Here is a 25,678-nt window from a genome sequence, read left to right as displayed (position 1 = left end):
CGTCCTATCATCTAGGTATGTGGTCTCATGAATATCCTCCATTCCACCTTTGGCTTCTTGTCTACTTTTCTGGTGAATTTCGGGAGCACGCTCAACTCCTGTGAGCTATAGTTAGAAGGTGAAGCTGGTAAATTGGACTAGTATCTGGAACTACATCCGTCTCAATGGAGAGAAACTTACACGGAACGAACAAGGAGAAAGACGAGGTTGCATTTTCATTTTTTCCGAATTCATAGTGGATCCAAATAAAATTTCAAATTACTGTGGAGCGAGGCTTGAAACATGAGAATTTCCGATTTTTACCGGGGAAGAGGGACCGCAACTTGCTGTAGTCAAACAAGGTGATCATTTCCCGTTTTTACACGGGAAGTGGGACAGCAATTTAGTTATACGTTCCTGTTGTTCCAGATGTCATGATGTCTACAGATGTTAGATCACCGCTATAAAAAGAAGCTCATGGTCTTTTGATTTGGATACAACACCAACCTATCATTTGAATAACCCAGTGAACAAGTTCGAATTTTCCTTTCTTTCAACATGCAGCTCCTTTCTCTTTTCACCTCTGTGTCCCTCGTGTCTGCGGTGGTTTCATCTCCGACAGTAGGCTTCAAGGCAATCATGGCCCGCGCGGATGATCGGGGCAACGAAACGATCTCTGGGCTCGGGGCTCGCAAGCAGGCGGTGGTGGACGCTGGTGGCAACACTCGTGATCTGGCTATTGCGATGTTAGAGACGTGAGTTTAGTTCTTCGATCTTCGTGCCCAATAATCTCGCTTATAAGTACTAGCAAATCTATGACCACGAATTACATATATGGTATGTCTAAATGTTGACCGGCAAGGCTAGTACCGGTTCTAACATCTTTACCGCTAGGTGATGGCAAGACAGGCGACGGCACAAATTTCGGCGTGTTTAAGCAGAACTGGTATATCCTGAGACATTCTGCAGCTGAATTCTTAGGCGAGACCGTAGATCAGGTCGATGATGGTGCTATTCTTAAGTAAGTTCCAAGGAGGTTTATATCCCTGGGTACATGTTGGCTAATACTCCGAGCACTAGTTCGGATCTGTCAAAGGACATCCAAGCTCGTCATGATGGCGAGGAGCACTACGGGTATGAGACTTGGTTTAGTGGCCATCGCAATGGAGAAACGGGCATTAATAACGTGGGCACGGATGACATCCAGGGTAAGTTCTACATGATATGATCCACTAATGTATGAGCGCTTGGCTAAAGTTATCGACAGCATATATCGATGCCATTGCATGGATTCAGCAGCAGATCGAGAGCGACGACAAATACCTGAGTGACGATACGCGCTTCTGGGTTGATGTCGTTGCCATCTAGACGCAGTGAGGGTGACCTCGTGGCGCATGACTAGCTACCCTGGAATAAGGCCTTACACTATATACTAGTATGTGATGGGATCACATTCTTTCGTTTCCACGCCCCGGCGGTATTCTATCTGCACCCCTGCCATGTGAGACTTAGTTGTGGAATTTTTGAAACCACACACTCTTTTATCGAAAACTTTATTACCTTTAGGAATTCTGGAATTCCCATTCAAGTATTATTCATTAATTAACATGGGGATGTGGTTTCAGCGCTAGCCCTACACCAGGGTTTCTATTGCGAAAAACCTGACTCCTACCAAAGCAAGATCGGCGGCTTCTTTCGGTCTCATGGATGCAATTCCACCTATACGGATGAGGTGTTGCAACTCAAAGGAGCTTAGCTTTTGATGTTCTCTCTGACGTGTTCCCTGCTTCTTCAAAAGGCGATCTGACTTATGTTGGGTGTTCGTCATTGCAAGTAGTCTATAGTCATCAAATTCTGCAAATACATTATAGGTTCAAGTTTTGCCATTGATGGTCGGTATTAGATATTATCAATGAGCTTCTAAGCTGAAGTAGAGTGCCGGTCCATTCGAGACCAAAGAATCGCCCAGGATATGATTAGTCGGAGTTGAGTCAACTATTTAGTAGAAGGTCAATTTAGTCTTCACTTACATTTCGCTTTTAAGTGAAATTCCAAAGAAACGGATCAAATCTTGTCCCTTCTCCCTTCTGCTCAACGTATTGATTCCAGAAAGCTTTTACACAGTGCTCTTGAACGCCGCTGCGTCTCGGTACCTTGGCAGTAATTCTACTGTTAGGACTATAAAGTGTCCTGCCTGGTTATGAAGTTCGAAGTCTTCTTTCACTTCATAATCCCAAGACTATTATGGAATTTGCTCAGCGTGTGCCAATGCTGTTGAATAGATTACACCTATAATAGCCCTCATGGGGTAAAATTCACACAAAGCCTTGACCGGTTTTAGCCAAAAACAAAAAGTCTGTGACGAGCATGAAACTCAACATAGCCGAGTCAATGCAATGGCAATCATGCGGAGACGGGAGAGCCCGACCTCCCAACAAATAGTGTATACAAATCGGAAGATATGAACAATGTGTGGTATTTCAGGATTGTTTGGGGATTTAGGACTGTATTAAAATCCATTGATGCTTCGCGTTCAGCCACCTCCACCTAGGGGTTGAACCATAGAAATATCCTGATTTTCGAGGCCGAGACCAGGGACGCCTAGTGTGAAATCCTCAGCACCCCAACTCAAAAATTCCCACATCGACTGTGGTGGAAGACTTTCGAAAGACATAACATTCCAGTCCCAAGTTTGATCTCGCCTAGCAGGGAGGCAAGAATCAAACGCATTCATCTGAGAGATATTCTGGAATCCGAGACCCTCGGTCATTGCATCTGGTGTTTCCACCGCACTCCTTTCCAGGCAAGCTTCGAGAATTCCCGAAATAACCTCCAAGGAGCGTTTTGCGGTGTGTCCGTAAGGTTTCATACGTTCGAGTGTCAACATAGCTGTCTCAACCTGCGTCTTGCAGGATTCAAAGGAAACGGCGGAATCGTCATTTTTGGGTCGAGTAGATAGATAGATTAAAGGTACCATAGTTGCCTGAAACAAAAACCAGACGCCATTCCATCCGATCATGTGATTCAATCTTGTCGTCATGTGAATATCTTGAATAGTAATTTCCGCGATTTCACGGCACACAAGAATGGCATTACGCTCCTCCATCCGAATAGCCATAAAGGGGACTCTTCGCATAGCGTAGCTTAAAAGTTTTGGCCGATATAACAGCATGCGTTGATTATAAAGCCGCCAGCGCATCACCGTCCGCGCGGTATACAGCGAATCGGGGCATGGCTCATAATCTCTAAGAGCCGGGGGCAAGTTGTCCCACCACCGAAGAAGCTGTGCATCCATGTCAGAAGTCTCGGAGTGTGTGATCATTGTCATGGAGGCTAACGCTTCCTGTATTTTCGAAGCGATTTTGATGAATTCGACATTTTCAATCAATGGAAGGATTGCTAGATAATTTTCCTAGAAAGCGTTATTGACCCGTCAGCTTCTGGTTTCTCAGTACAGGAAGGCAGAGTGGAGGGAAACTGGGACGCGTTTCAATCGCACCTCATCAAGCACGCGAGGATGGGAGACGGTGACAGTTGGCGCAAATAAATCCATACACGTCCGACCGAGGGTTTCATGGCCCCAGGTTTCCAGACAGCAGAGGCCCCACCATACACGACGTTTGTATTCCAGATGAGCAGCCCGGGCAGGTTCAAGTACCAAACGACCATCGCAAGGCTCACGTTGTAGCCCTAGCGAAACCGCCATGCGCAGGGCCACACCTATCAGGGAATACCCAAGGTTTGGCTGGCTGATATAGTGACAATACCAGCCCCCAATGAGACCTAGGGTTTGGACCGTCTCGGTGGTGGGCGTTCCGAGGGTCGCTAAATTCAGGAGATTCATCGAACGGTCGAAAAATGTCCTGTGTGTGTGGCTATCTGGGCCCGAGGCGGCAATACTTCCCAACGCGAGCACTATGTTCAACAGCGCTAGCCATCGACTATCTGTCCTGTTCCCAGCCAAGTGGGTGGCGCGAAAGCTTTTTTCGTCCAGCAGTGGCGCCAGAGTGTGAAACCCGACGAAATACGCATCTACGATCTCCGCTTCGGTGGGTGCGAGGTTGGCCTGCGTGCTTAACGACGGGGTTGGATTCACGGCTCGGTCGCTATGGTCGGGCGGCAGGATGTGGGATGCGTATGGCCTGGATTGCGGCAGTAACCATGCGATGACCTTCAAGGCCGCCTGGATAGATGATATCCCCAGGTACGAGGCGGGCTGCCGGGTGGTCAGGGACAGCGCGTTGACATCATCGGAGATCTGCTCCAGTGAGCCAAGGCGGCTAGTACATTGGCCTTGGTCGACGAGGTCCTCCTCGGGCATCGAATGCAAGGACTCCAGCGCCGGCTGTCCGACAGACAATGCGGAGTTGTAGGGTTGTATAGACGCGGCAACGGTCGGCGGATCCTGATGCTGGCCCGATTGAGACCCGCATCCATCCACCAACTCGACCAGCGCCTCGCGGGGCAAATTAGCAATATTCTCCGGGGTCTTGTCTGGAAAAAGCCTTTCTAGGGTGGCTCGATACTGATTTGACGATGTTCCCGATTTTTCCGAGTGGCTACTTAGTTTAGTCCATATATTTGAATTGGAGGGCCAACGCGTCCGCCCGGGCGGTTTCTTCTTGTTCTCGCTTTAATGAGAGAATGTCTGCTTACCTTGATGACTGCCGCCGTTCCGGATAGGAACACAGTTCCGGTGTTTTGTACCAGCGGCAGGACTCACACGGCTTGTCGCCCGTGCATTTGATTTTCCGCCGACGACAGGAATTGCACGCGCGCACCATCAGTCCCCGTCGGCCGATCCGTTCACTGCGTCTGGGGCGCTTGGGGTTGGACAGACCCTTTTCGCCGCTCTGGAAGGAGTCGAACGCGATAAACATGGCGACAAGGAGGACTACAGAGAAAAGGAAGCAAATCGAAAATCAAAGGCGATTCATGTGGAGACACGGCCGAGAAATCACAATCCCATTCGAGAACTCAACCAACGATCGTTTCAGAACGCTGGTTCCAAGCGATGGCGATGAACCCTGCGAATGCCCAGGAATAGGCCTGTCGATATACGTATGTGTTTCAGCGACTAAAAGAGAAGATGGTTCAGGGGAGACACCAATACCCAACCCCGCTTTTCCCAGTGTTAAGCTGTTATTTAGCTCATGCAGGGGAAACAAATCACATAATCTTTCTGGGGAAAAGGGGGGTGGGGTAAGAACAAAGAAACCAGCGCGAGAAACTAAGAGAAGAGGGAAAAGGAACACAATCTGCATCAATTGTCAGCCTCCTTCCTATGCGTACGTGCGATCCGTTCGGCATGTGAACCGCATATCGTGGTGGCTAAACCGTTTCTAGTAAGAGGGAGGCGGGGATCGTCGCTCGGCCTCCGCGCAGCTGCCATGGCCCATGGGAGCCGATAACGATCTTGAGGGACTGGGGTGGAAGGAAAGAACGAAAGCAGAGGAATTTTGTTCGTGTCAATTGTCCGACTCACCTTCACGATAAAAGTTTCTACTGTTCTGTTCTCCAACGCCTGTCTGGTTGCTCAGGTTGCTGCCTACCACCAAACTAACGTAATTCACCCGAGCGAGCCACCCGAAAACACATCGTAAGAACGATTTTATATTCCAGCAACAACGCGTTTTAACCGCGTCAGCTATCGATGATATTGCTTTAGAACAAGTTTAGTAAGCATTCAAAATTTGGTGCAACTTAAAACGGGACAGCATGATATTACCAAAATGCGCAACAATTCAACAATTTCAAGCCCTAAATATATACTTTTGACTTAACTAGTGAAGAGGGGTACTAGATGCTAGTTATGCTATCCTGGGCCTACCTGCCCACGTACTGAAAACTATTGGTCACGGCCTAAACCGGAAAAACCCTCGGAAAAACTCTACCCGCAAGAACCCGTAATAACAGGTAACAGGGAGCTCCCCACTACACCATTTATGGAGATTTATTCAGCTCTCTCCGAATACCTATGAATTTTCGGTAGTCCAAAATATACCTTTCTATAAGGAAAATATAAGAGAATCCCTGGTTGGTGAAATATTGGATTGCAATCTATCGCATTGAAAAGGGGTTTGGGTTGGCCCAGCAAGACGGGTGGCTCGCTCGATGGTGAATTACGTTCCTCCAAACTAAGGCTGCGGCATATCGTACGATAACGCGTTATCCGCACTTTGCGGATATTACATAAGCCTTTCAGGTTCTAAATCACGTAACTGGTAAGCGAGCTGCGCAGCTGAAATACCATAGTAAATGCGATAAATTATAACTACTTGATATATCAACAATCACGGGGTTGTTTTGTTTTACTCTCTGGACATAGCTCTTCATATGTATTTGCAATAGACTAAGAGGAATTATAAAAGCTAAATCATCGTGGTTACGAAAATTACGTTTATTACAGCCCGAAATATACATGCCGTAAATATTAACCACCTACACAAGGCGAAATAACTCCTGAAGCCCTCAAATAAGCTGGACACTGTATGAAAAGTATCGAGCTTCCAGGCAAAGTCCTTGGGTATATTCGTTGTTGAAATATCGAGCTGTAATTTATCGCATTTACTATGGTGTTCCAGCTGCGCAGCTCGCTTGCATGCGCAGCTCGCTTAGCAGTTACGTTGCAAGTTAGTGAGAGTACTGTATGGGAAAACCCGGAAAGTGGGTCCATACAGGCGGATGGTGTACTATAACCGGGTGTGTTCTATAACCCGCCGTACCATAAGCAGGAGTTGACTGTATGGATATCGATAAGCTAGACTTTTTTAACGTTTTTCCAATCGCCCTGGAAAACGGGATATATAAGGCAGAAATGATTAGTACTATATAATCTAGATCGGGTTATTTTAAAGCTTAATATTTGACTCTATACACCTTTACCACCACCCTCCCGAGATAGCCAAAGCAGCGCGTGAGAGCCAAAGACACCATTTAATTCCCAGCAACTTCAAAAGCAAGCTTCGTCAATCAAGGAGCTCTAAGATAAGTGGTCTAAGAGCCCACTAAGTCCGTTAAATTCCGCTATAAATCAAGTTCTTAAAGCTTGCCAAATTACAACACAAACCACCGCTTTTCTTACTCAAGAAAACGTGCTCTTACGCGCTGGAAACAAGAAAAAGAAGCAAAAGAAGGAAAGGCCTAAGCAACAGATAGCTTATCCAGAACGTGTCTCTATGGCAGAATTGAAAGAACTTGCTAAAAATCGGCAAATTCAACCTCATGATCGTCAAGACGGTGAGCCAACCAGTCAAAATCAAGCTTAGGAACCACGTCGTCGAGCTCCACCAAAATGCTCTAAATGCGGAATTCAGGGGCATAAAATAACACATTATTTAAATTAGGTTATATCTCTTAGATAGTCAATATTATGTGGTTATGGTGGAATTATTCTAGTTTGAATTATTAGAAGTTAATGGGGTGTTCGGGCCGACCAGGTGTCCGACTCGTAGTGAAGTACGTTAACCACCGGACCCTAATGAATTGTGTGTGTGTGTGTGTGTGTATGTGTGTGGAATCTAGATGAAAAGACAACAAGCACATAAAACGGAGTTTTCGCAAGTTTGAGATTTTCCTCTAATAGCGCTTTACTGCTCAGCCGCTAAGCCGTGGAAGCCTTAAGAGGGCTTCTACAGCTTCAGGCGTAACCTGGATTAGATAGAATCACTGACCTAAGTAGCGATACTTAAGTGGAGGATCGCCTTCACTGAGTCCTCTTACTACCACCGTCTGCTCATCACCTGGTATGATGTCCAAGGCGCTATCGCTGAGTTGCACATTCTCCCGCTCCTCGAACACAACACACTTCACCGGCCTTAGTGCGCTGATGGTGAGTATCTGCTCTCCAGCGGTAGTCCCAGGCTTTGCCTTAACGTCCAACCCGCGGTCAGCAAAGTCGAGGTATTTGAACGGCTGTGGCCAGTCAACGTCGCGAGCCACAACACGACCGCCCACCCAGAGCCGCGCGGCGAGAACCTGTGCCTCGGGCTGGATGAGGTGATCAATGACTCCGTTTGTGATCACATTGGTCGTACCGTTGGCGGCGATAGCAACGTTATCGTAGATGACCGGGGGACATAGGTCCCGGCCGCTCTCCACCGACAAGTACCGCAGTTCGACGGTTCCTTGCAGTACCTGCCGGTTACTGCTAGCAACCCACATCTCATACCGGCTCTTGATCGGGGGCTTTGCGTGAACGACACTCCAGTCGTTGTGTTCACGACGGACGCCAATAGCCAGCGGCTGCATCACCCGTTTAACTGTGTAGTACGCTGGCTTGGGTCGTAGGAAGTAATCTACAATTGACCACGAGATTGTCGGCCAGCAATCGTTGATTTGCCACAACAGCGCTCCACCACAGTGTCGGTCATCACCCCACTGTCGGCGCCACCCACGGTATCCGAACATCATCGTCTCCGCCTGCACCACCTGGGTTAGGTAGATGTATGTCTGACATAGTTCTAAGTATAATCATCAATCAATGGAACTTTATAGTAGCGCTTACCTCGAGGTCTGTAGCCATGCGGAGGTTCTCCACTAGATAGGTCGCCAATCGTCTTTCGTGACCATCAGCCTTGTTGTGAAAGTCAATAACGTGGGATTGTGGGAACTTGTCGGCCTCATTTTGGACAAAATACTCGATCGTCGCCAAGTGCGGGAAGGCTTCCATGCCGAATTCGCTGTTAAAGCGGCCGCCCAGGGTGTCAAAGATCTGATACTTCTCCTGCGTTCCATGCCAAACTGTGTAGCTATTAGTACGAGTGTCTAATTGATATTTTGATCAGAATTCGGGTGGACGAACCGTTCCATTGATGAATATCTCCGACGGTAGGATCAGAAGTGGCTTTTCCATCACCCCACGGGCTTCCTGGGTGATAAAAGGTGCTCGGAGAGAACTCAGCCACCGCTTCTGGTAGTAGCTTCTCGTAGATGTAGCGTGCAGGGAAATCTGTCTTGAGCCAGCTTTCTGGATCCTTGTCATCGTAGATATAAGTGAGGCCTGCCTGCTCCTGGACTTGGTAATCCTCATTATTGCCGACATATACAACAATTGAGGGGTGGTGTCGCAATCGGCGGACGTTGTAAACTACCTCCTGCCGTATTGATTCCAGCAGCTCAGGCCAGACTGGGTAGTTTCCGCAACCGAACATAAAGTCTTGCCACACTAGTACACCGAGCTCGTCGCAAGCTTCATAGAAGGATTTATCTTCGTAAATTCCACCACCCCAGACTCTAATTGAATTAGTGTTAGAAAAGAGCCCACATAGTGTCCGAGCTTACCTGATCATGGTCTGACCACCCGCAACTATAAGGTCAATCCACTTTCTGTACCGTTCTTCGCTGATTCTAGGCAGAAGACTATCGGCTGGAATCCAGCAAGAGCCACCGCAGAAAATGTCTTGTCCATTGATTCGGAAGAAGAAAGACTTGCCATGCTTATCAGGCTGTTGGACAACTTCGGCTGACCGAACACCGAATTTCTTCGATATCTTATGAAGCTCTTTGCCATGCGCAATAACTGACACCGAGATATCGTATAGAGGTTGAGACCCGTAGCCATGAGGCCACCATAACTCTGGGTTGTTGACCTCAAACTTTGCTTCAGCCGTCTTACCAGCTTCCACTGGAACATCTTTACGCGCGACTTCGTCTCCACGCAGAGTTAGAAGGAAGCTGGCCGTATAGTTTCCGGGGATGGCGGCGTGGATTTCGGCAGTGGCTGCGACAGTGGCCGTCTGGTGGTCGGGCTCGAGCTGCGTTTGCGGCCACAAGTCTGCTACTCGCACAGCGTATACCTCCAAGCGTACGCCGCGCCAGATACCAGCGGTTATAATTGCTGGGCCCCAATCCCAGCCCCAGTGATATTGTGCTTTGCGCACGGCCAGACGCGCCATATCGCCATTGAAGCCATCCCATCGGTGGTCTGGGTGTTGGTTACGCAGCTCGCGTGCTTTGAGCTGAGCGCAACCAAACTCGACCTCAAGCACGTGTGGGCCCTCGGATTCTAGAGCCTCTGTGATATCCACCCGGTGGCCGAGAAACATATTACTGCTCGTAAGAATTGTCCGGCCGTTGAGCGTGACCGAGGAAAACGTGTCTAGGCCATCGAACACCAAGTCCACTTGCGTGCCGGTAGGAACGCGGGGTCGCTTTAGCTCCGTTCGGTATACCCATGACTTTTCATTAACCCAATGGGCCTTGAGTTCGTTGAAGCCGACGTATGGATCCTCGAGTCTAGGTCGCGAAGGTTAGTCTCAACCGGTGCATCGAGAAGATTGTTTCAAAGCCTAACTTTCTGTTTACGATGAGATCCTGTTGCACCGTCGAAGGCACCGCTGGCACAGGCATCCATGCATCGGGTGTCTCTTTATCTCGGTCCCTGAATGACCATCCAGCGGACAGACGTTGCTCGAAAAATCTCATGTTTTCCGGAAATCAGAGGGAACTTCCTAGCAAAGATCTTAAAGGAAGTTGAGTGCAATTTCAGGGAGCTTGACATGGGAGAAAGCGAGCGCTTTTACGTCTCATCATTTACTCGGAATCACTCTCCCGTGTCATTGAGCTTGGAGTATCCGGATCCACAGATAAAAGAGTATAATGTAATAGCAGATGTACTGCTCCACAAAGACATTGGAAATTGAAGATTTTCCAGCTTTGTCCACGCAGATCTTTGACTTTTTGGTCCGGCGCCGCGTTGCCAGGCCGAAAGGGTCACGGAGGTCTTGCAATTGGACCATCAGACAGCCTGTTCGGGCCATCAGACAGCGGAGGTTTCGGATTACCCAAACCAGTACATCCCCAGTGCGGGCCGAGGGAAGATAATTCCAAAGGCTTACTAGCCTAGTTCCTTGGAAGCTTAGTTGTATCCCGGGCCTCTACAGCTTTCGAGAACCATTCTTACGTCTTCAATTATCAATTTGCAGCCAGAGCCGGCCTGAATATGGAGTAATACTCAATTCAATCTGACATACTAGACAGAGGAGCTGCCTCTTCCTTCCGTACATGACACCGACCTCCAACAAAAACAATACTGAATAACCCACCAATCACCCCTGGTCGATGATTTATCCAGGGGCGGTGGGGAGCCGGGGGTGGATCCTAATTTTAGTAGGCTCAAGGCTGTTAGTTTATCGGCAGTCTAAAATGGGTAAAGATGAAATGGTCAACTCAACTGTTGAAGTGGAAGACTTGCACTGCCTATTCTATGAAGCATGAAGGACAATGAGGAGAAACCATCTGGATGGCAACAAAAAAAGAAACAGCGACGTGAGGCGGCGCGACGTGTGCGCCAGCAATTGACGACGAAACCAATAAAGGCTAATTCTTTAGTATGTTGTATAAAAGCGCGATAATCCTTTGAGAAATCCCCAGGGATAATCATCATACGTGTTACGACACCGTACAGTACTTCCAAAACACTCCGGATTACAATAACGTTTCATTGGGAAATGAGCGGACGATGGAGAAACCAGATTTGTAAATTCCAGTGGTAAAATGAACTCTACAGAATCATCACGATTCGTGCCTAGCATTGCTGCCTAGCCTTGCTGGGCTCGTGAGATGCCGGTGAGCCGCAATATTGACACAACGGGCGTTTGGGTCCATCCTAGCAGTTGCGCGCTGGTTACTCACAGTCGCTCAATGCAAAGTGTCCACATAGCAGGTATTCGGAGTAGCCCGTGCTGGCGTATTGCAGGGTAACCAAACGAGTCATACTATTTAGCAAATGATTTATTTTCAATGTTTTCCTTGATTAAAATAGGGTCAAAAAGTGTAATTATGAACTGGAAAGTGAAGATAGTACACCACAGAATGTGATTCAGCATGAAGTAATTCATGTGTTTTCTCTCATGACTAGCGAGGAGACAACGAGAGCTGAAGACAATACGACAATTTTGGGGAGCTAGCATACAAAACTCTGTATCTTTCGATATTGCCAATGATTACATCAATTCATCAGGGACTGGGGCTGTAGTTACCAACATGATAGAGGACCAAATTTCAGGAGGGACTTTTAAGCTCTTTGAGGTAGAGATCTCCCCACTTCTTTCTCAGCTGACAAGTCTACTAATACAGCCCCTGTCATCGCTGACCGTTTTGATAGAACCACGCTAGTCGTATCTGTGCCAAGTCAGGAGACACTTCGACAGTATCTGCAGTAAGAAAGGAATAACAGCAATAGCTGTTCTAGCCATCCAGTTCCCCCTAAAGGGTAAAATCGAAAACGTAATCACCACATCCAACTTCCACCACTGTGTAACCATCATCACACTCAACAGACCTCACTCCCTGTGCACTGCTAAGGCGAGCAGCATCACGCAACGAGACATAGCCCGATGGAATATAGATCAACCCTATGGTATTGCCAGGAATTGACACGGATATACTTGCATCTTTCGAAGTAGTCTTTTTCCACTGGACGGTAATGTCACCGCGGATACTCCGGTATGAGGCCTGCACCTCGGTGGGGGAGAGTAGGTGGACTGCAGGCTTGATTGCAACTTTGGAGAAGCCCGGCTCCAGTGGCTGGATGCCCGCGACCGTCCTGTAGAACCACTCCATAATGCCAGCAAACATATCGTGGTTCAAGGATCGTGCGATGGTATAGTCCCAGTTCTCTGGGAGGGAGGTCTGGCCGTCGGCCGCCAGTGCCCAGTAGGCTGGTAGAGTAGGCTGGAGCATCATTGTCTCGACGAGATCAGGACGGCCGAGATCACTGAGAGCGCGTAGTACGGAAGCGATAGAGATATCGCCCATGGTGGTATGGTTAGCAAGGTTCGGGCCAAACCCAATATCCTGGCCCGCCAGGTACCCACCGTCGGCGATAGTTTGTATAAGTGCCGACAAGCCGCAGTGAAGCTGGATGTCCGGGATGATTCCGAATGCTATTGGCATTCCTTGAACAGCCTGCGTATTGGGAGCGTAGCTGCAATTGCCTGTGCTGAAGTAGGCGTCGTTGTATGCCTGCCTGTTCACGTTGAAGGCGGAGTTGAAGTTATTGGCATCGGCACTCTCTTCCAAGATTTGAGCAATTCTGGCCATTTGTTCAGCGCTTCTCACATAAATAGCACCCGCCACATTAGGGACCTGTACTCTCGCTGGGGCGACCCAATCACCCAAGCCGTACGTGATTAGGTTGTCTACTGCCTTGCTCTGGAGATAGGCGTAGTATTTCTTCATAGCGTCATAATTCTCGTTTAGGACTGTTTTGTCCCCGTACATTTGGTATATTCCCCACGGTGCATTAATGACCACCGCACCCCAGGATGGGGCATCATTATACGCACCAGTTCCAGCAGTGTAGGCAGGTACAATGTCCGGGACAAGGCCATTGTCGAGTTGACCGTCACGAGCATGGCCCATCAGAACAGAATAGTAACTCTGGATATCAAGGATATAGGCGTACGATGAGGTGAGGTCAGATACCACCTCCTGCCACCCTAGTTTCTCGTATGTTGGACAGTCCGTATGGATGGACACGAGATTGCTCAGCATCGTTCGCTGAACTATATCGTAGACCGCGTTGTACTCATCGCTAGAAGAGTTAAAAGACCCTGCGACGGGCACATTGCTGTGGACAAAATATCCCCTGACGCCTTGTACAGTAGGTAGATTTGATGCGGTGTCCGCCGGCGCCGTCGCTCCCTGCACTTCAATATATCGAAATCCCACGGTCGAAAAGCTCTGTCGCCAGGTCTCATTCCCACTTCCTTTTAGGGTGTATGTAGAGAGAGTCTGGTAATCCGCAGAGGCAGGATTTTGCTTCGAGTCCCCAATTGCCTGGACGTGGCCGTTACTACCGATCCGTTCCCCTCCAATGATAGTAACAGTAGTATTACGTGGCCCGGACACAGTGATCTCTTGTTGCCCATTGATATTAATACCGAGATCAAAGATGATATAGTCGGAGCTGTCCGCTATCATTGTGCCCTGGAGAGTGTCCTGGACTCGAAGCGGGGCCGTTCGCTGAGCCTGTAATTGCCCAGGAGGCGCATCGATGATATTAACGGGGCTCCAAGCCGAGTCATCGAACGCGGCCGTGTTCCACCCAGCCTGCTCCAGCCTGGCATCGTAAGATTCAGACCCGTGGCCCGTTGTCAGTATCCAGGGTCCTATATCTGATGTCCAAGACCGATCACTGACGACTTCCTGAACCGTACCATCGTCGTACTCGATGATTAGCTGCGCAAAGATGCGCATGATGCCCCAATTCCGAATGTATACTGCCGACTCTCCCCAACCCCAGCGCTCTGACATGTGCATAGTTTGGTAATCGAACCAGCCATTTCCAAGCTGGACACCTAGCACGTTCTCTGTCCCTATGCGGATGAGTTCCGTAGCGTCTAGCGCCACATAATATACTCTGTCATCATAGTCGCTCCATCCCGGGTCGATGACGTTGTCTCCGACCCTCTGGCCGTTAAGGTAAGCCATGAAATGGCCAAGGCCGGTTATGTATAACGTCGCACGGCTAACGCGTGCGTCTCCCTTGACAGTGAACGATCGACGGAACGATGAAGGCTCGTCATTGACAGCGCCGTTCTTCTCAAGGATCCCGATCCCCGCAAACGACGATTGGGTGTAGTCTCCTAGATTGGTGACGCTTTCACCTTCACTATCATGCCAAGTGCTGTCTGTCACCACGAGGAGCCACGACCCGTCTGACATTCGGATTTCCATTCGCATAGTCACGCCTGGGGCGGATGCCGGAGCCGAGATAGAGATTATATTAGATCCATTCTGAAGGAAATTCTTCAGATCCAGGTCCACAACACCGTCTTTCCAGGTACCATTGAATTGTTTGGATACTCGTTCGTTGACTGTGAGATTGAAGTTACCTTCACCACTCACAGTTGTCAGTGCGCTTACAATGGTACCATCAGTAAGAGATATATTTTTGGAAACCGTTGTGCTACTGGAACCTGTTGGTGGGGTGATCCAATTGCTTCCGGCGAGACCAGCCCGGCTTTGCGGCGCGCTGATCCAGATCGCTTCATCGCTCCAATCCGAGGCATCGAAGAAAGCCGTGGAAAAATTGGAGGCGGTACTCCAGTCTGAGGGTTTGCCATTCTGATTCCACAAACGCACCCTCCACGTGTAGGCACTACACGTCTCGAGTTGTGGCCCTCCATAATTGATGCCTTGCTGTACTGAAGAGCGGACTCGACCCGAGTCCCATATCGGGTGGCTTTTCGCGTCATGAACTTGGATCTGGTATGCCGACTGATTCGATCCCCTCTGTTCAAAGGATGATGCCCATGCGAATCGCGGTACAGAGTCGTCAATTGCCATACTGGGAGTCGCATTCAGGAGCTTTAGCGCGTACGGTTTATCCGCAACGACGAATGCTGCCTGTAACACGGCGCATAAGATGATGAGAAGGCGCATAATTGACAAGATATAGCTCGTCAGTCCCGAAAGTCTCGATTTTCTCCACAAACTCTGCGTGCGATGATTGGGTTTTGATGAGGGCGTCCTAATATTCGCAGCGAATAGAGTCAGTGCAACTCCTGTCTTACTTCGACAGAAGGAAGTATTTTCTCCACTTGATCATTGTCTCTCTTTCATACCCACGGCTTCGCCGCCTATTATACCGAAGTGGAGAAGGCTTGGCATGATCTGATGATACACTTCAAGAGCTTGATTTTCTTAGAGAAAATCCCCGGTAGATTAAAGGATAGCCCGATGTCGGCGAGTACATAATTCTCCATGATTGCTAGTCAATACAGCATTACGTGTCATACTTTGTACCAACTCCTACGCTCGGTATAGTCAATACCGAAACAAAAGCTTCTAGCAATTAGACTTCGCTACTCCTCGATTACTGCGGGGAAATGATGATTTTTTCCTGAACCTGTGGTCGCTTACACGGGGGTGATATGGGCCTCACCATGAAGACCAGCAGCACTTAACCCCTGTGGTCTATAGCGTGAGCGCATAGTGTGGTCTTATGAAGACTCAACTACACTCATAAGGTATTGATCAACAAATTAAAATTCGGCAGAAGCACGTCCATGCGGATATTCGGCAGTCAATTGCCCGAAATGTGGAGGTGTCTGATCCCGCAGGAGTGGATCCACACTGGTAGAAGGTAATCCCCTACACCACGAATAACGGGACAGCTACTACGCGATGTCTTGTTGGACCTTTTATACAGTATAAATCAGTGATTCTATTCCCAAGAGCTGCTCCAGGTGCCCACGGCATCCATTTAAACTACACATTGCTTCCATTTTCGCCTTCGTGTTGCCCTGTGTGGTGGCATCCTTGTCGATTGTTCCTGAGTCACGACGAACTGAAGCCTTATTGAATCCATTGCGATTGGCGACTTAAATACCCGTTTCACCTGGCAATTGAATTCATCTATCAATGATGTTACCCAGGCCGCTTATCAGGTTCAAGTGAGGGACAATGCCAGCAAAAAGCCTAAGAAATTGTGGGATAGCGGAAAGGTTATTTCAAAGAACCCGGCAGCCTTATACGGCGGGACTGTCATTGAATCACGAGCTCAAGCATCTTGGCAAGTACGAATTTGGTGCAAGAACGGCAGTGTATCAGAATGGAGCGAGCCCGCTGCATTTGAGATGGGCCTTTTGTAGACATCGCCAAAACCTGAAAATGGGCCTAGAGTCAGGCCCAAAGCCCAACCCACTGTGGGCTTTCGGCTTTTTGTGGGGCCCCATGGGCCCCCATAAAAAGCCCAACTTTGCATAAAACTGGTCTTGGCGCTCATAAATCTGCTGACTAATATTGGAAAATGCACAAAAATACTGTATATTTTGATTTTTTACTAAAATTAGTAAATCTTTGTACTGTTTGTAAATTAGTGGGCCCCCAATGGGCCCCCAATAATGGGCCGAGCGACGTGCCCAAAACCCAACCCATTTGTGGGTTGGGTTGGGTTGGGCTTTGGGCTTTGTGGGATTTGGCGATGTCTACTAAGGTCATTCGAAAAAAATGCCAAAAATCACCTACTTTTGATAAAGTTTGGGACTGAACTGGATTCACCAAATAATTACATCATTATTATCATCAAGGGCAAAGAAAGTGGAGAATGCTAACCAATACAGGATGATCTGGTCAAGATTCTTTATCTTCTTATGTATAGGGGGCGTCTCGAGCTCAAACTCTCAGCTATACAAAGGCACCGCGTCCCTTATGTTTATTAAAACCATACGACAAGTAAGGCTCACCTAGAGGTCATGTTCATGTTCGGTATAATCAGTGCCGGAGTGAACGTGTTTATATAGAACTTATAGTGACTCCTCGTCAGTGTAAGCACCCTATTTTGCCAGTTATAATCCCACCAATCGAAGACCGATGGTCGTCCCAGCTAAGGGTGCTGCGAGGCCCCACGCTCGTGACTCGATGGAGCCACTAGTCAAGGCACGCAGCAAACATTCTTGCATTCGACACTATTTTCCTACAAACCTCATGAAACCTACAGATCGAGTGCGAAAATATCCTTTCGGCTCTAGGTAAATCCGAAGTGCATCGTTGAAGGAAGAAAGGCCCTACTGGTTCATGATTTGCCGCCTCACTCAACAGAAAGCTGGCCCTCGACCGCTTTGATAGCTTCCATAACAGTGATGCATAGCTATACAGCCTGCGTTGACGCAAGCATGATTCGAAACTTCGCGAGCATCGTTCATCGATGGAGCAAGGGAAGCTCGACCAAACACTAACGCGTCGTGATCGTCGTCAGATTGTGCGGTGGATGAATTGCGACAGTAGCTTGAAGAAGAGGGCCTGTGCACAATTAGCAACAGGCAAAAATATCAGACCATTAACTCAACGAGGACAGGAAATCCATAGACCAGTAGTTGCTGCCCGCACAGATATTGCCGCTTTAGCCTCTTGTTTTAGTATACCAAGTTGGAGAGGCCATAAATGTCTTGCAGCTTCAAAGTCAGGAATGCACCCACCTAGCGTAAACGATGCACGTTTGCAAGGTTGTCTGCACGAAAAATTTCAAGTGGTCAGTCTACAGGCAAGCTCTGCCAATCAAGTTTCTGATACTGGATGGACCCGTGACCATTCTCATCCCTTTCCGTTTTCACCATCTATCAAAGAGAAATGCCATGATCTTCTTCGGGGCACCAGACCAATAGACATGAGCTTGTCATTTTTTTTTCACTTCGCGACGATATCAGGTCAGAGAATCCCCCAAAATGTGCGGCCGACGGGCTCTTCTGTGCCGCAGAATCACGGGAAGCGGATTCCGGAATACCCATCTCTTTCAACTAAATGCTACCAACAAAGGCATCGCGTACAACTTTTGCGGAGCCCTCGTGACCTTGCTCTGCCACCTCGGCAGCCAGAAGCATGATACTGTCTTCCTACAGCCGGTGTATCTCTACTACAAAAGCTCTGAAGATCCATAGCACATCACTTACTGATATAATCTGTAATGGAGAAGTGGGCAATTATGAGTCGTCCGGGCAATGATGGAAATACCATTTCCGAGCATGCCAATTGTTCTACTATCCGGATACTGTCAGGAACAGACTCTAAGGAAAAGACATTCAAATTGAAGGAACTTCAATAGTAATGAGGAGACTGGGCTGCTTCAAAAGCGGCAAGTCGCCTAATAAAATCAGGTCACGATAAAAGAATGATTCCCGCTGCCGACAACAACAGGCGAGTATGATCCATCATAAGACGTGATCACTGTACCGTTGCTTTTTGCGGGCAAGTACACATGTCCTTTGGAACCAATAGGAACAGTGATGTTGTACCGGAATTCATCTGATTCAAGCGTCCAGGCAGCACTCGCTAACCCGCGAGGGGTCATGTGGTTCGCGGAGGCTGCAGTCAGATTGCCTACCAATGCAGGATAGAAGTTGATCGAGTTCCATGCAACACTAGTATTGACCTGCTGCAAACCTGAGAGTTGGCTGAGCCAAACGTCACCGTATCCAAACATGAGGTGATTCATGCTAGAACCAGATGAACTTGTCCCATCCCAGGCTTCCCACAGCGATGTAGCGCCGTTGACGACCTCATAGCCATATGAGGGCGCAGTAGTCTGGCTCATCAAAGTGTACAACAGCTCATCGTACCCATTGTTATGAAGGACCCGGAATAATGCTGGCAATGCGATCTCTCCGACGCTCCAATGGTTCGTGTTGTTTACGATCAAGCCAACCAAGTTATCAAGGACTCGAGCGTATATCTCCTCTGTAGGCGGCGCACTCATATCGAGGGCAAGAGCCAAAGCTCCTTGAGATCCGCAGCCGTATACTGCCTCAGAAGCGTTAAAGGTCGCAGTATGCAAGGCTGAGGTGATTTTATCCGCCAAATCCTGATAGTATTCTGCGTCATCCGAATATGAAAGGTAGCGCGCAACCTGCGCCATTCCTTGCGCCGCTTGCTGGAATCCGTAGGTGGCAGGAATTAAACTTCCTGTGCAATCATCAAGCGCTTCCCAGTCACCCAATCCATAATGTAGAGTGTAGTTCGTTGTCAAAAACTCTAGGTAGGACAGATAACCTGTCATCGCGGAGTATTGCCTAGACAAAATTCTGGTATCACCATATTCTTTGTAGTGCTGTAAGGGCAGTAGAACGACGGCTCCTCCCCAGTTTGGATCATCTCTAAAAGGATATGGAAATACCTGGAACTCAGGAGCAATTTCCGGGATGAATCCAGGGTGTGGAGAGACATTGCCAAACGACGAAGCATTTTGCTGAGAGTCCACAATATCCTGGACAGGCACCTGAAGCATTGCCTGCACATCATAACTCCACATTATCGGCGATATCATGAGATGGTCTTGTTCAAGCCAGCCAAGTTTCTCCCGATGAGGACAGTCCGTCAGTGTACTATAGAGATTTGACTGGATCGACCGATCGATGATACCATGTATGCTGTTGAACAAGTTGCTGCTTGAATATACCTCGCCCACTTTGTCCACTGACTGACGGATCGAATGTCCCACGGCATCAGTGGCCGATGGTGTTTGAGTCAGATTCACCGAGAGATATCGCATTCCATGGTACATGAATTTCTGAGAATATGTATAGGTTGTTCCATTAGATGTGAATGCGTCAAAAATGGGCTTGCCAGTAGTCGATTGATCGGCCCAGACGTGGCTGCTCACGATCTCAGCCGGCCACATCGCCACTCTGGTATCTGCCGGCTCACTGATTTGTAGCTCGACCCATCCGGCAAAGTTGACACCGAAATCAAAGGTCCACCCTGATGTACCGACCTTGGTCACAGAGACACAGGGAATGTCCTCCACAATCGCCAATTCAGCATATGGTTGAGGAACCAGATCTCCAGGCGGCGGAGAAGCTCTGGCAACTGATTGCCACGAACTGCTATTGGAGATTGCTGAAGGCCATCCCGGAATCTCCAATCGGGCATCGTACTCCTCTCCACCGTACCAAGATGATTCTAATAGGGGACCATCTATGTTAGACCTCCAGCTAGAATCAGATCCAATTTTGACGGACTTTCCATCTTTACAGGTGTATTCCAATTGCGATAAGAGCATAAGTGGTTTGGCCGAGGTGGTGAATTTCATATACCTACTATCAAGAGCGGCTTGGGCATCATAGTAGCCCCTACTCAGCTCGACTCCTAGCAGATTGGCGCCCTTCGAGATAGCGCTAGTAACATCGTAGGTAGAATAGTATTTTGTTTTGTTGAGATTTGTGTAACCCGGAGCCAATACTCCTTGACTCACGGATTGGCCGTTGATTGTTGCTGAATGAAGGCCCAGACCAATGAGGTAGAGACGCGCGTGAGACACGTCACAAGACACTTCAAATGTTTTGGCGAAAGTCGGTAAGGAAGTCGTTCCTAATTCAAAGTTCGAATTGGTAATCCAGTATCCTATCCAATCTTGTGAATTCAAAAGACCGATTTCGAATTCAGCTGGCTCACTCCATGCTGTTACAATGCCATTCTTGTCCCAAGCACGAACTTGCCAAGAAGCCTGTGTTCGTGATCCAAGAGCTTCGCCGCCGTATAGAGCTGCCGGGTCTTTTGAGATGACTTTGCCGCTATCCCACAAGATCGTCTGTTTTTGGTCCGCAGCATTTTTTACTTGAACTTGGTAAGCGACCTGTGTGGCTCCATTGACAGATGAAGTTAATTGCCAACTGAGTCGCGGGTACGGTTCGCCGATTGCGATTGGATCCAACAAAGCCTCAGTCCGTTGCGATCCTGGAAGGATTGAGAGGGTTGAAGCCAGACAAGGCCACAGCAAAGTCAATGAAAAGAGTAAAGGAAAGACGAGCATGCTGTGTGCTTCAGACGAGGGTCTTTTTCGTAAAGAACAGAGCCATCTGAAGCAATCGGGGCACTTTATAGCTGAAACATATTGAACTCCGTCAAAAAACGCTTGCTTTTCCCCGCTTCCCCCTACTGCGGGAAATTTTAGACTAGCGGCGCTAACTAAGAGTCAAGTTCCAAGAGGTGGAAATACTCCACTTTCAAATTTGCCAAAGTGTCCATCTAGGGCAATGTTCACCGAGAGTTTCAAGATGCCTTCTCCGCATTTCGGGTCAATCACCGCCGAACACTCGCCGCCCGCATTCGCTAGTGCGCAGCTCTCGGGAGAGGTTAGGCTGTTGACTTCTTTAGTCCAATAAGGCAGAGACAACGTGGAATTACGGAGGAAGGTCATTCCAATGACGTAGGAGTAGCCCTTGACCGACGAAAAACCGGTATGAGCGCAATAGTACCGCAAGACGCGCGTACTGATGATAAGGTAGAGTGTCGATCATTTCATAGTACCATCTTTCCGGATAGCTCTTACAAGGGCCGAAGCTGACCATCTTTACAAAAGGCAGGTGTCGAGTATCGGCAGAGACTTGAACCGGTCAGTCACGGAGCCCATACGGCCGGGTCCACTGAAAGCTTCTCGCGAAGAAGGCAACACCGAGCTCTCGTCCTCACAATGTGTTGGCTATCAGATCCATGATGGCGTTCGTAGCCAACTAAAGGATGCTATTTCTTTTCTACTCACTGATCTAAAAATGAATCAATTTTCCGTAGAGTCTTGTAGGTCATGTAGACAATCTGGGAATCCAACTTTCATTTCGAATATCCTGTTCGGCACGTTTCATTCCGATCAGTAGTGGCTGGTTTACTTAACAGGCAATAAGACTTAACCCCAGAGTAGGTTTTAACATTTAGGCCCCAGATGAGACCTATATTAATGGGGGCAAACGGGACCCTAGTTTAACTATAATATACCCTTATCTGATTTACTAGCCTAGATATTAGTAGGCTTCCGCAGGACCCAGGTCTGGGTCTAAGTATTGGACCCAGCCCCAGACCCAGCCCGGGTCTGAGTCGAGGCAAGATAACCCGGACCCTACCCAGGACCCAGACTGGGTACCTAATGGGTACCCAGGAAAACCCAATTTTTCATAATTCTTCATAATTTTTCATAATTTTATACTTCTGTATTCTCTGTATTAGTTAGTACAACTTAATATCTTAACAACGTAAGTCTGGCGGGCGTTTTGCTTATAGCCTAATACTGTCAGTATCGTATCTAACCCCTTTGGAGAGTTTAGGGATTCCTCAAAGCTTGGTGGGCAATTTAATGGTAGAAATATATATTCTTGAGCTCGTTTCACCGTAATTTTCGTAAGCGATATAATCTAGCTTTGTAATTTCCTTGAAATGATATTTTATCTTAAGAAGTCTTATTTATAGCTATCCACCGGTAATTAAATAGAACAAACTCATGGTTGGTGAGATATCAAGTTGTGAATCATCACTTTTACTATGTGTTTAGAGGTGTTCCGGCCAATTGGGTGTTCCGCTCGCTTGTGAAATACGTTATATAATCTGCTGACTAAGAATGCTAAAAGATTGGTAATTTAAGCTGTTTTGGTATGTAATATAGAGCTAGAATCGAACTTGAAACCTTAAAAAAGGGTAGTTCTAGTGGAATTTGGTAGTTCTGGTGGAGTTATATAGTCACGTGCGTATATAGATTACTACTAAAAATACAGAAAAAATTGGATGATTAATGCATGTCTAAAAAGGGTAAGTTTGCACTGTTTACAATACCCGTGGGAATACCCATATCCCATCGCGGGCGGGACAAACCATTTTTAACCACCACGCCCCACTCCCGTGGGACTAGTTTTTATAAAATTACCCGTGCCATGGTCTATCCCATGGTGGGAATCCCGCGGGTTTTGTCCAGGTCTAGCCCTAATATTGGGTCCGGGTTGGGTCCGGGTTATAGAAGTTCAACCCGGACCCAGCCTGGGTTAGGTTTTGGGTCGAGACTTTAGACCCAACTTAGGTTTACGGAAGTCTAGTTTTGTCTAGGTCTAGGTCCCATAAGGTGCCACGATGCGCCACGATATCGGAACACCCTAATAGTATGCTGCTACTACGCCAAGACGGAAAAGAAAGCATCAGCGAATCAGTCATATATTGAACTAGTTTGAACCAAAGACGCCCACTCTCTTCGCAGCCTTAATAATCATCTTCAAGATATCTTTCTCATCCTCCGAAAACTCAGCCACCTTCTTCGAACTCAAGCAGCAAACATTATTCCCATGTAATTTCCATGCTTCTGGATCCTTCTCATCCTCCATCTGCTCATGTACGAAACTCTCAAACTTTCCAGGCTGCTGACTCTTAGCGTCTGCAAACTTATCCTGTAAAAGCCAACCATTAAACCAAAGTGGGCGCCCAGCAAGATCCAAGTGAAGTAGCTGCGGTGCGCATATCGTATACTCCCGAGGCCGTGTCCTCAGAGCGGGCTGGATACGCGGGGCCTTCTCAATGCTCTCGGAAGAGACTGAATGAATCGAATCCAAGTCTGCTTCGTCGAAGCCTCGCCCGCGTGCTGGTCCATTCACTTGGACAGTTCCCATAGTTCCGACACATCCCTTGTGAAATGCGTATGATGTGGACCCAACAAGCTCCCAGCCAAGCCAAAAGGTTTCCTTGTCGCCTGGACATCGTCAGTTCTTATCTTCAATAAGGAAACAGAAGTCAATGAAAGGGCTCACCAAAAAGCATATCGTAAACCCCTCTGAGACCTTTCTCCTTATTACCATCCCTATCAGGCCCATTCATCCTCGTAACAAGAAGCAATGGCACAAAATGTCTCCAGGAATCAACAGCTACCACCCCAGACTCCTGCATATGCCCACTTATCCCTTTCCAAAACCTGGAGCCCCTCGCCATCTCGGAAATAGGAGCGGGCAAAACCTTCCTCATCCAGTCGCTCTTATCCTCTGGCATAATACGACGATCTTTGAAAAACAATGCGCCCGTCCGTTTATACTCCGGATCCTCAAATAGGATCTCCGGATTCTGGAAGAACAGCGCATCCGCATCGATGAATATCACTTCCCGGAAACTGGAAAATAGGATTGCAAATGGTTTCCCTGCCCATCCACGCAGCGTCCAGCCATTGTCTGAGATCATGAGACTTAAGTCGCGCGTCAGCACGTTCGGTAGAGATTCAAGCTGTCGTTGCGCTTCGGGACTTAGGTCTTCTGGGCCGAGGTATAAAACTTCGATCGGGAGGGTGCAGCCTAGGTTCCTGAGGGTTGGGATTGAGGTAAGGAGGTATGGGAGTTGGTGGGTACCTGCCGTGAAGACGAGGCCTCGGCCGCCTTTTGAGAGGGCATTTTGGAGAGAGAGGTGGTCGGCATGGTAGGGTGATGTCCAAGGGAAAAGGAAGGTTTGGAGACGTGTAAGGGTTGAGCGATATTGCTCATAGTAGTGGAGGAGATTGGAAGAGTTTGTGGAAAGGGCGCTGGAGAGTCGAGGGTTAGTTCGTATTTGGTAGGGTATGTCGTCTCGGATAGAGGTGCCTGTGTTTGACTTTGTGGTGTGTAGCTCTGTCCAAACTTCAAACAAGACTTTGTATTGTCGTGTACGGAGGCCGAAGTCGTGTAGTCTGGCTTCGCCGGTTGTGTCGATTGGGCTGAGGAGTTGTTTTGTTTCCGTATCGTCGGGTAGGAGGATGAGCATGCGTGAGAGGCTTTCGGACAGTGGTATAGTCGATCTTTGAGCGTCTTCTTCAAGGTCATTCTGGAATTGGGATGCGTTTTGATTGGCTAGTATGCGTATTAACTTTCCAAACATGATTGATCTACTGCTTGGCACTTACTATTCCAGGTTAGTGCAATCTTGTAGCCGAGCCAGATCGAGAAGATAACAAGGGCTATCTGTATAGCAAGTGGTTTGTTTCGATATTTCGGCGGACGTTTGTTCTCTTTGATCATAAAACTGCCCATTGTTGCGGAATTGACCCGACAAAGATGAAAGTGATAGTATGTACTCCATTGACCATTGCGGAGAATACTGTATATTAGAGAACAATAACAATGTCTATGATTCATCGTAATGCATCAATTACTAGAGTTGGGAAAAGCTTGTAGCCTCAGAGGTCACATCCGCCCAACTCCATATGGCTGACCCTTCAGGGGTGGTAACGTCACCATGAAATTTACACAATCCTATCATTAAGTCAGGATGATAGTGTGTGTTCTTAGACCCTCTAGGGCTGGTCTATGATTATATATACTCAATGTAGTTGCGTCATACGCATATGAAAACTTAGAAGTTGGAAGCTTGGAAGCATCCTCGATCATATAAAAAAGCCGCAAATTTGTAAAATTTCCTGCAATTTTAGCCAAGAAAAACCGCCAAAGAGTTAAGGAAAACAGTCAACATGAGAGTGGTACCCGCAGCTGTC

The 25,678-nt window shown here is 48.0% G+C and overlaps 7 protein-coding genes across 7 annotated transcripts; 2 read left to right on the top strand and 5 right to left on the bottom strand.

The window, feature by feature from the left end:
• Positions 1–537: 537 nt before the first annotated feature.
• Positions 538–1,347, top strand: N7484_010297 (glycoside hydrolase family 134 protein; the record flags this gene model as incomplete). Its single annotated transcript, XM_057120684.1, has 5 exons — positions 538–734; positions 788–816; positions 874–1,000; positions 1,060–1,187; positions 1,247–1,347. 5 exons carry the CDS (start codon positions 538–540, stop codon positions 1,345–1,347), a joined length of 582 nt encoding a protein of 193 aa, XP_056966438.1.
• A 1,165-nt stretch (positions 1,348–2,512) lies between these two features.
• Positions 2,513–4,859, bottom strand: N7484_010296 (uncharacterized protein; the record flags this gene model as incomplete). Its single annotated transcript, XM_057120683.1, has 3 exons — positions 2,513–3,391; positions 3,479–4,538; positions 4,636–4,859. 3 exons carry the CDS (start codon positions 4,857–4,859, stop codon positions 2,513–2,515), a joined length of 2,163 nt encoding a protein of 720 aa, XP_056966437.1.
• Positions 4,860–7,644: 2,785 nt separating this feature from the next.
• N7484_010295 (beta-mannosidase) lies at positions 7,645–10,404 on the bottom strand (the record flags this gene model as incomplete). Its single annotated transcript, XM_057120682.1, has 5 exons — positions 7,645–8,430; positions 8,486–8,721; positions 8,783–9,213; positions 9,262–10,215; positions 10,274–10,404. The coding sequence occupies 5 exons, from the start codon at positions 10,402–10,404 to the stop codon at positions 7,645–7,647; spliced, it is 2,538 nt and encodes an 845-aa protein (XP_056966436.1).
• Positions 10,405–12,186: 1,782 nt separating this feature from the next.
• N7484_010294 (Alpha-L-rhamnosidase) lies at positions 12,187–15,369 on the bottom strand (the record flags this gene model as incomplete). Its single annotated transcript, XM_057120681.1, has 1 exon — positions 12,187–15,369. One exon carries the CDS (start codon positions 15,367–15,369, stop codon positions 12,187–12,189), a length of 3,183 nt encoding a protein of 1,060 aa, XP_056966435.1.
• Positions 15,370–18,152: 2,783 nt separating this feature from the next.
• N7484_010293 (uncharacterized protein) lies at positions 18,153–18,365 on the top strand (the record flags this gene model as incomplete). Its single annotated transcript, XM_057120680.1, has 1 exon — positions 18,153–18,365. The coding sequence occupies one exon, from the start codon at positions 18,153–18,155 to the stop codon at positions 18,363–18,365; it is 213 nt and encodes a 70-aa protein (XP_056966434.1).
• A 212-nt stretch (positions 18,366–18,577) lies between these two features.
• Positions 18,578–21,232, bottom strand: N7484_010292 (Alpha-L-rhamnosidase; the record flags this gene model as incomplete). The annotated part of the gene is made up of 1 exon (XM_057120679.1): positions 18,578–21,232. One exon carries the CDS (start codon positions 21,230–21,232, stop codon positions 18,578–18,580), a length of 2,655 nt encoding a protein of 884 aa, XP_056966433.1.
• Positions 21,233–23,399: 2,167 nt separating this feature from the next.
• N7484_010291 (putative alpha-1,3-mannosyltransferase) lies at positions 23,400–25,065 on the bottom strand (the record flags this gene model as incomplete). Its single annotated transcript, XM_057120678.1, has 2 exons — positions 23,400–23,920; positions 23,979–25,065. The coding sequence occupies 2 exons, from the start codon at positions 25,063–25,065 to the stop codon at positions 23,400–23,402; spliced, it is 1,608 nt and encodes a 535-aa protein (XP_056966432.1).
• Between the last annotated feature and the right edge of the window lie 613 nt (positions 25,066–25,678).

The sequence above is a fragment of the Penicillium longicatenatum genome (assembly GCF_028827895.1).
Source record: "Penicillium longicatenatum strain IBT 33135 chromosome Unknown contig_7_segment0_segment0, whole genome shotgun sequence".
NCBI lineage: Eukaryota > Fungi > Ascomycota > Eurotiomycetes > Eurotiales > Aspergillaceae > Penicillium > Penicillium longicatenatum.
The sequence above is the reverse complement of the archived record's forward strand: the minus strand, read 5'-3'. Positions and strand labels throughout refer to the sequence as shown.